The following is a 10,673-nucleotide window of genomic DNA, read 5'->3' as shown; positions in this document are numbered from 1 at the left end:
ATTGTTATGTGCTTTTAGGGTAAATGCCATGGCTAGTTGCATGTGTGAATTGTTGTTATACTTACCACAATCTAGCTCAATTAGCTGTATTAACAGTATTTAACTTGAAAAATTCACAATTTAGCTATTTCATCCTTTATTCAGTAGAATGTAATATTTCTTCCGTTTCATTTCATAAGATATGGAGTATACTTTACTATATTAGGAATCATCCAATTTTTTTCGGCTATACTTTTTTCGAATCTTTTAAAACTTTAATTGGAAAGTATCATCTATCGTTATATAATATCGAAAATGTCATCTATAGTTATTGAGTTGTAGCATGTTGTTCATCACGCTTCTAGAAGGGAAGCAAATCATAATTAACTTAAAGTTAATAATATACAGTTTAGTTTATCCCGTCACCATAAATGTACTATTGTATGTTACCCCTAATTGAAACTAGCTAGAAAATTAAATCACTTGAAGTATATAAGGCGCATATTCAATACAAATTGACACGGTCACTGAGATTCATATAATCAACTTCAACTTGTTTGGAATTGAGACGTTGTTATTATTGTTACACATGACAAAAAAGTACTTGCTTATTTTAGCAACTAATTAAACTCATTTTTATTTCAACTATAAATCTTACAATAGCAAGTAGGGATACAAATACTAAATTTTCTTCATGAATATCATGATTTAAATTCTTGATATCTACTAAGAATTCATAAAACGTACATATCGAATATTGTTGCTTTATCTCTATCTTTTCCACCATTCGTCTTCTATTAATTATATATCTTGTGAGTCCAAGCACCAACAATAATAATCAGACCTTGAGAAATCCAACAGCTGCTCTGGACTCATCCTCTCAAGCTCATTTTGCCTCCACGTTGCAAAATTATTTTTATTTTGGGGATCTGAAGAAAGAGGGTAGTTTTCTTTTTTGTGAAATTGTGATTTCATTCGCTTGTAGAGCTTCATTGTTGCAACACAGTCTTCATAAGGATCTTGTACTCCAGTTTGAATATCATACCTACAAAATTTTAATTTGTCCATTTTTAGATTCTAAACTTGCTACAATACTAGTGGAGGACAAGGATAAAGTTTCATGCAATTACCCTAGGTAAGCTTTGGTCAAGTATTTGAGAGAGTTGCTGAGCTTGCTTGTTTTCATCAGTGGTGGGTATTTTGCAGTATCCCTTCAGAATAAAAATAACCGAACAATTGTTAAAACGTTCATCTATAATAATAATAATAATATATAACTACGACTACAAATTAATTTCAACTTTATGTAATATAATAGTAAAGTTATAGAATTATTTTTTGTCACATTAAATTAATTGAATTTTATCTAGTACTATAACACTAAAAATCACAAAACTATTTATTTTTCTCACATTAAAGTATCTGAACATTATAGTAAAGTGAGAAAATCTTCACGTTGAACTTTGGTGACTTTACTATTTTAGCGGGTAAAATTCAGTTACTTTATTTGGGCAAACATAATTCAATGAGCTTACTATTTTAGAGGGTTAAATTAAGTTAGTTTAATGTGACGAAAAAAATTTTGTGAATTTATTATTGTAGTAATAAATTTTAGTTATCATGCATGAAATTAATCATTGAAAATTGCATAATGTTAATTTTGGTTCTTAGATAAGCTGATCAAAGAATTAATTTACCTGATCTTTATTGCTGGATACTCCATTTCTAAACATTTAAGATCATGATCCAAACCATGGCCAACAAGAATCCTAGACCTTCCGCCTTTAGAACGGATTTGCCAAATAGGTTCCCCATTGCAAAGGAATTCTTGAATTTTTCTTGACACATTCCTTAATGGCATCGCATCCCTCAAATATTCTGGTCTTATGCCCGTTGTTTCATACCTAATAAACACATAATTTCTTGTCATTGTTTAAGCTCTATATGCTGATAGTGTACTAAATATTTACACGATAAATATTAGTAATTGATAATAATGTAACGAATTTTACGCTAGCTATTAGTGTATATAACTTAAATTCGTTACCTATAACTAGTGACAGGAAGGTTTGGTTTGATATATGAATGAAAGAGGATCCTCTCATGTTCATCAATGAGACAAACTCTTGCACATAGATCCAGAGATCCATCGCTGCCACCACCAACCATTTTGCAAGCAAGGGAAACTATTCTTCCTCTGCTGTTATCAATTCTTAGGTCATCTTGAATTCCCAAATTTGCCATGCGATACAGCAAACCCTGCAAAAAGAACCAATATACAGCTTAAGCTTTTAGATAAGATGAACAAAAGTAGGCTAGCTAGTTTCTCGGTTCGAGTCTCACACGCCTCCCTTTATCGAATTGTTTATCACGTGTTTTGCCCATGAAAAATATTCAAACCACACATGAGGGAGCGTGTTAAAGACATAATGAAATAATTTAAAATGTATTCCGTGTAACAATTTAAGCTTTTTAGATGATATGCGCACAATATAACACATCATTGTTGTGAGCTATATCATAGGCTTGTATTAAGCATACATTATTATTTGGACGTGAGAGACATGAGTCTCTGTGAGCCCGTAGAGCACTTCGGCTACCAAGAATTGTCAAACAAATATCACATCCTCTCTCCTTGAAAATTCTTTCGCATTCTGCCTTTGGAAGTGGCCCTGATCATATGAATTTGGAGTAATTAACGCATAAATCAAATCAGACCTCATAACCAAATAAAAAAGTAGCTAGGCCACTAAAAGTTGTTGCTGCTGAAGAAAGATTTGGGTACGTACCAATAAGGTGCTCCCTCAAAGATTCAAAAGAGCGACAGTGTTTTCTACAAACTCCACACATGGGCTCATGAACTGAATGATAGGATATTCTCATGTGTTCCACTAAATGCTCTTTTTTGTTGAACTGTCGATAACACGCTGCACACTTGTTCCTGCAACATATATATTTCCAATGAATTATACAGAAACCTTAATTAATATTCTGCTTGTTTTCAAGGACTGAACTACGATAATAGGGGATGGAACCTTTCCACGACGAGTTCAACTGAATTCAATATTATTTTATGTGAAACATAAATACTTAAATTTTAAGAAATAGGAGTAGTAAATTCTGAATCCATAATTTCAAAAATATAATTAATATGAGTTCAGTCTAAAAATTTAAAGATTAACCTGAGAGTATCGGAAGACTCATAACTAGGATCCATTCCAGTAACAGTGGTTGATGCTTCAGTCTGTACTCTGTAGACTCTAGTTTTTAGTAGAGAAGGGATAGCTGAGAGAAGATTTGAAGAAGAAGGTGAGGGTGTCAAGCTATTTATACAAGTCTTTGAAGGACGAAAACCTTTTAAAAGTCTTGGTGTTAAGTATGATCTCAAAAATCATTATGTTACGACAAAGCACGACCTAAATTACACTTTAAAGGTATATTACGAACCTGTTTGTGTGATCCAAACAGGCTAGTTGTATATGTCACAAACAGAAAGTGAAACAACAAATGCCTCGGGCCCACACTTTGGGCTACTAGAATATTTCTTGTTTTAATTGAAAGTACAATGTCCCAGCATCAAAGCGCGCAGAGAGATACATTACGTGGGTTCAGATATACTATAACCAAATGTCTAATTAAAAATGTGTTTTTCTAACATCTTAAAACTGTTACTATAATTTAATTAACATGATAGTAGTGCAGACCAGAGATAAAGTTCAAATACTACCACCATAATTAAAAATGATTCTACATGTTCTGTCTTACATTAAAAAAATCGGGTCGACAAGGATTACATCAGAAGATTGTCAAGTTGCAGCAGCAGGTCCGTAGGTAAAGGTGACTGCCGGCAAATCACTATCTCATCTGCATACGTGCACATGACACTTTTCTCATAGTGATAAAATAATACCCCTTACGTTTTAATCTATAGAGATTTTAGTACTACATACGATATTTGTTTAAGATCACAAGGTTTTTTACTTTTTAAAATTTCATATTCGGTCAAACTAATTAAAGCACATAAATTGTAACGGAGGAAATAGTGCTTTAATTTACTGATCCTTGTAATTCTCGGATTAGATCCTCTAGATGTCCTTGACAAAGATACATAATACTTATATGTTGTACGATGATCTCCATTTTCATTGGTAATTGAAGCCAAACATAAGTAAATCAGGTGCAATTTAATCCTTATTTCTAGCAATGATTTCCAAAAAGCATGCAAAACCTGAAGCTATGGGATAAGAAGTGGGCTACGAAGAAAGATTAGACAAAAGTCGATCGGAAGGCTACCATTCCATGCATGCACGTTAGACTGCAGTGGACTTTCGGCAAAAGCAAAGATAAAATTCTTGTGTTGACTGACCAATGCAATTTACAATTTTAAATGAACCTAAATGAGAAGGAAGAGGAAAAGTATTAAAAAAAAACTAAGGAGATCATTATGTATCTATCTGAATCCAGGATTTGGGGTTCCACGTGCCAAGCAGAAGAAAAAGATGTACCTTTGCCACTGACACCTTGACGACTTTTATTATGTGGGTGGCACTTTAAAATATATACTATTTCTTATATATATTTACATATATACATAGAGTTTTCGCTGAAACTTGCGGATGACGTACCACCCGAATCATATACATAGATCCATCCTCGATCTAAATGCTCGTTAACCACTTTCGATAGTATGCGCTTCCCTAACCACCCCAGTAAGCTACTGGCCGGTCAATAATTTGCAATATCAGGTCATTTAAAGAATATTCATAAGTAAACTTTTTTAGAATGTGAGGTTTATAATATTCGAAATGAGACATGTTACTTGGTATAAAAATTATAACAACTCAATTTACTTGCGTGATGTCAACCGTGTAAAGAATATTTAAAGAGTCATGTCTTGGCCTGGCCACTTTCCTTCAACAATATATCTTTGACCAAAACTCCCTTCCACCCATCTTTTACAAACCCACCAACATATTCGTATGTAGTGATACCCCTGAGGCCCCGAAGCGACTTAAAGTCCCATTTACAGAATATTTCAATTTATCCCAAGACTTGGGACCATTTCATTCCTCTTTCAAACTTTTTATTTTTTTTTCTTAAATTATGTATGCAGTCAAATAAAATCACGTAAAATGAGATAAATTAAGTACTAATAAAATAAATGATAATATGTTTATTATTATTTTGTCCCTATTTGTCTGGCATGATCGGAATTTTATAATATGATTTTCGATACACAACTTTAACATGTGTAAAATACTTAAATTACTCTTTCCGTGCAATGGAAAGAATCTCGTTAAGAACAAAATAAAAGGCAAATAATAAGAGTTTATATATAAAAAAATGTGCAAATCCTTTTGAGGAGTAAAAAAAATATTATTAAATAAATAGGAACAGAGAAATAATTTTTATTACTTTGTTAATTTCTATAAGCAAGTTTGTTTGGGTTCTTCTAAAAAAAGGTTTTGGTTAGTGGGACAATTATTAAAAAAAGGTTTGGGTCAGCTTCCGTTAAAAGAAGGGACAATTTTAAGCTTAAATTTAATGTTAAGGGCAATTAAGATTCAATAGGTGGAAGGGGAATAATTTTAATTTTTTTTTCAATAGGTTAAGAGCATTTTTTACCCTTTTCCATTGTCTAAAAAATGGCAAGTATTTCTGAAGTAGGTCGCCTATCGTATAAGCGACTATGGTTAAATAGAATTCGCCGATTTGTTCTCTTTGTTCTAGGAGGACCGAACAGCACATTAGATGAACGTTGCTAAGTAGTGTTATCAGTGTTTATTCAAAATCAATAAATCAATAAACGTTAGTTTAAAGAAAAAACAAAGTAGAGAAAATTTCGAGCCCACAAGTTTTTTATGTTTCCTTAAGGAATTTAATCCCCTCATAATGCCCAAGGTTGCGGATTAATTCCTCCCAGGATAGAACGGAATAACTATTCTGTGATAGCGGCACTTCAAATCACAGAATTTTAGCGAACTCAAATGGCAGAGCAAATCACACAAAATACTTACATTTTGCTTTAGAATAACCAATGCAGTATGCAGAAAATTGAGGGGAAAGATTTCAGATTTTTTAGTGGTGGACAATGAGGCTAAGCCTCTCTATTTATAGACAATGAAATGGTGGGATGAATAGGTGCAATCCAAGAGGTGTCTCTTCCACTTCCCATTCACACCCCAATGAAAGGGTGAGATAAAGATGTGCAATTCAAAAAGTGTCTCTTCCATTTTCCATTCACACCCAAGAGGTGTCTCTTTCATTTCCCTAAGTAGAAGTTAAAAATTGCCTTACTTTCATGGAAAAGCAGAGAGGTCAAACGTCAAATACTGAAAACATTACCAAATTCATCTTTTGTGACTAATGAGCTCCAAAAAATACCTTGACTCAAAGTCAAAACGTCAAATATTGACAAGCATATATATATATATACCTAAATTCTTTTCAACATTTACAACTAAACCAACTAGAGAAATCTCCTTCCTTGTAGATCTCATGCAAAAAAAGAAATTGAAAAGTCACGTAATATATGAGCAGCTAAATTCCAAGATTGAAAAATACATACAATATCAATATCCACATGTTCAAACTGAGTTACTATAAGCTATGATGTCTTCATAATTTTTTTCTAACTTCATAAGATTCCTCTTTTTTCACTTTCATGGATTCTGTTTACTTCCTCGATCGTATTGGCTAAAGAGAGCAACTAAGCTAAGGTGAATATACGAGGGAACCTTTAGTCTTGAATTAGGCAGAGTCAAAAGTCCAATGCAATAAAAAGGTATATATGCATATAAAATAAAAGCCACAGATTGAGAATGAAACTTTCTTAGACATGTTTGTATCTGATCTCATTGCTCCGTCTTTTTTCTTCTTTTTCCCATATGAGCCAAAGCTCCAACACCAAAAGATGGGATCTAAAAGTTTGAAAGTATAAGATTCTTGAGGCCTCAAAATTATGGGTCAAAGGTCAAAGGAGGAGAAAAGTGCACTGCATTCATGTGGATGTGGATGCGAATATGGAAAGATATTGGACATACATGTGCTTTTCCAATGGTAATAGGGCCCTTGGAATGATCCTTAATTACTTTCCAGGCTGTATCGATGTCTAATGCATGCAGCCTTACATCCTCTGCTTGATTTCCTCCTGCACCACCAAATTCGGGTTAATTTCACGTATCGTTATTGAACTTTATTATTGCACAAATTTTTTCCTTAACTAGCCTTGATGAGTATGCTTTGTCGTGATATTTAGTGACCTTATGTTATAGTCAATTACTTAATTACTTTATTATGACAGAAAAAGTTTTATGATTTTATTGTTATATATGGTGTATAAAGTTTAGCGACTTTATAGTATTACAAGTAATTGACAAAGTTAAGCTACTTTATTGTGACAAAATATTTTTTTGTTATTTTATTATTATAGTAAATAAAATCTAACCTAAATAGTTAGCCTCTGATTCCCTCTTGCATCACCTCTCTTTTCTTTTCTTCTCTTTTATATATATATATATATATATATATATATATATATATATATATATATATATATATATATATATATATATAATACACCACTCTAATTTCTTTCTTTCTTTGACAGCCATGAACAAGGGCGGATCCATATGGAAGGGGTGAATTCACGTAAATTCGTGTTCTCTTTCGTAGACTATGTATATCACTTGTATTTTGTTGATTTTATTCTTAAATAAGTATGTGTGAACTCATGCTCAAGTGAGCACTTTGGCTTAGTGGTCAATGAGTTAGAGGTTCAATCCTTGCTTTCTTCGCCTAGACTTTTTAATTTAAAATACTTCTGTTAATTTCTTTATTGTTTCCTTTTGTTTCTTGGTTACTCGGCCTTAATTCTTTAATAAGAAAGTTTTCACTAAAATATTTTATGAAATGTGATATTGTGATCCCATCTTTATCTCTTGAAAATTATCACTAATTATATAGTAGGTTGTATGCGTTCATTAAAAAAGAGAACTCTTTAAAATTGAAAGGTTAATCTCTCAAAAAACATTACATTTTGTCAAGAAATGAAGTACCAAAAAAAGATAATAAAATTAATGTTAAACGCCCACAATAATCAAAAACTAATAATATAAATCACATATCTACGGGGAAATAGAAGTACATAATTAAAAGATCTACGTAATAGGACAAATGAAGAATTTTTTAATGATATTTAGCTTGTTATATATAATACTTATAAGATATCTAAAAATATAAGTAATGATACTATTATTGATAATTTTCAAAGTATGAAAATCCGTGAAGGACATAAATAATGCTAACAATATTAATTAGAATTTGCTCGTCAACTTGGGTTATTGTAAAAAAATTTATATTGTCAAATCATATATTTATCTAAAGATAGTAGTGCGCTCGTGCTCTTAAAATCCGGGATAGCTACTTTAATTAGTGCAAATAAGTTTTTAAGACAGCCATATATATGGACAAGAGAAGATCTCTTCTTCGTCATATAACAATATGTGATTTGATGGATTGACAATAATTAACCTAAGCAGACGACGTGAATTCATGCATGCATGGAATGCAGTACTACAGAACGAAAATAAGCACACGTGTGCATGAGATATGTGAGTGGAGACTGGAGACCCGGCAATGGCGTTTCAGTGCTATTCCATTTAACAATTCCTTTGCCTTTTTGCTAACAACTGGGTTTTTTTATCTCTACCTCCAATTGTTTCTTTTGTATTCAAAGGTCCAAAAAGGAGCACCAGAATAGGAAAAAGCCTAAGTTTGACTAAGCTTTCATAAGTTGCCGTGACCACAGATGAGAACGAGATGAACGCAATTCCTCCCCACATCATCTGGCAATTGTTTTCAGAGAGTCAAAAATTTGACAATCTGTGTCAAAATAAATAAGATGGATTTTTATAAATTTTTCGTTTTCAGTTTTTCCAATATATATTCAAAACTGAAATGGAAATTTGAAGCCAAATTTTAATTTCCATCTGAACAAAAAAAAAGTGAAGCATTGGATTCGTCAATTTTTCGAACGTACACCCTTCCGATTTTGAGTTCAGGTTTACAAATCATTTTGCCTGTAACATCTGGTTTGATCCTACGGGAAAAGATAAACCAATTATTGTTTTTCCGTAAAACGGTACAGTTGAATTTATACGTGGTTTCTAGATAAATGAATTAATTTACTCCTGAAATAATAAAATAATTAAGGAAATACACAATACTTAACCTTGAAATGAAGATAAAATCACAAAAAATAATAATTCGGGAGCAGAGCTTCCAGGTACAACAGTGATGAAAATGAAGAACATGAAAGTAAAATTGTATAAAGTATATTATTGATTATACCATAGGTTTGCCATATAATGGTTTCTTCCTCAAAGAATACCAGTTCTACAAAGAACAAGAACAAAACCGAGGACTCCGCTCCCTATAAGTCTTATTACAACAAAAGACTTCTAAGAGAAATTTTCTTCTGCTAGCTCTCGTACATGGGCCGTCAATAGGTATCCTTCTTCTATCCGTCCTTCTAGCTTTCCTGCTGTGAAGGAAGACTGTTGCTGTCAGGACCTAACCGCTTTTGCTCCCGATCTGATGGAGCGGGTAACCCTACCCAAAGAGGGTTTTACATACTTTTACACATATCGCATTACTTTGGGTGTCTTTGTTTGAGTGGAGAAGTTGACTCCGTTATTGTGGAGTTCTGCCTCCGATATCAGGTGTGTTTGGCACAAGTAAGTCCTTATGTGTGGAGGACGGTTTCTTGCCTTCAGCGTTTGTGCCAAGAGACGGGAGAGGAGCTAACCCAAGCTCATGTGATGAATCTCTATTCCCCCAAGATCTTCCCTAGGGGAATGATAAATTTCAGCAAGCGCGGTTACCATGCTCTACTATCTAGCATGGATGACGACAACGACCGTGGATGGATGGAGCGGTTCGTTGCTGTTGCCACCAGCGATATCATTCCGGCAATGACTTCATCATTTCCGGAATCATGGAACCGCACTCGTAAGCTCCTTGTTTAATATCCCTTTTGCTAGAAATTTCTTCATATTTGCATTGATCCTCCACCTTTCGCCTGTTTCAACAATTCGGTGGGTTTCACCTAGGGTTGAAGGTTTGGCCCGGTGGGTCCAGAAAATCTTGGACGTTACTACGCTCGAGACCCGCACATGGAAAAAGTTGGCCCTTAAATACGGGGGGAAGGCCAAAAACCATGATAACTCAAACTTGTCTCGTTTTTGCTTCTCACGCTAAGAAATTGATTGACTCCTTCTCCTTTTATCCTAAAATCAAGTCTACATGTGGCATCAATTGCCGTCCCCGAGGACGACATTTTAGCTGATCTTGCTGATGCGGCGAGGCTGCTTCAGGAGGCGCTTACTCGAACAGGTGTCTCCGGGCCTACTTCAGGCACGGGTGTTTCTTCATGGAGTCCCCGGCCGGAGAACAAGTAACCAAAAAAAAGGAGTTCCTCTGAGTCCGAAGGGAAAAATAAGAGGGCAAAGAGTGATGCCCCTAATCATCTCTAGAAGTCACGATGACGAGCCCTCCGCCTGGGCCGGCCATTGATACCGTGATGATTGACGATGATGGAGAGGCTAGCGAGGAAGGAGCTTCTTTACATAGAAGATGATGACCTTCCTCAACTCAACAGACCGCTCAATCCATTGAGTTAGTTACACCAGTTG

The 10,673-nt window shown here is 34.0% G+C and overlaps 1 protein-coding gene across 1 annotated transcript; it reads right to left on the bottom strand.

Annotated features, from left to right (window-relative positions):
- Nucleotides 1-627: 627 nt before the first annotated feature.
- On the bottom strand, nucleotides 628-3,256 carry LOC107775243 (RNA exonuclease 4-like). The gene is made up of 7 exons (XM_016594958.2): nucleotides 3,162-3,256; nucleotides 2,769-2,920; nucleotides 2,521-2,651; nucleotides 2,027-2,238; nucleotides 1,677-1,883; nucleotides 1,110-1,190; nucleotides 628-1,024 (listed from the first exon to the last, which is right to left on the bottom strand). Exons 1-7 carry the CDS (start codon nucleotides 3,194-3,196, stop codon nucleotides 781-783), a joined length of 1,062 nt encoding a protein of 353 aa, XP_016450444.1. The 5' UTR covers nucleotides 3,197-3,256; the 3' UTR covers nucleotides 628-780.
- Between the last annotated feature and the right edge of the window lie 7,417 nt (nucleotides 3,257-10,673).

The sequence above is a fragment of the Nicotiana tabacum genome, chromosome 17 (genome assembly GCF_000715075.1).
Source record: "Nicotiana tabacum cultivar K326 chromosome 17, ASM71507v2, whole genome shotgun sequence".
NCBI classification, from domain to species: Eukaryota; Viridiplantae; Streptophyta; class Magnoliopsida; order Solanales; family Solanaceae; genus Nicotiana; species Nicotiana tabacum.
Note: the sequence above shows the minus strand (reverse complement) of the source record. Positions and strands in the feature narration are given on the sequence as shown.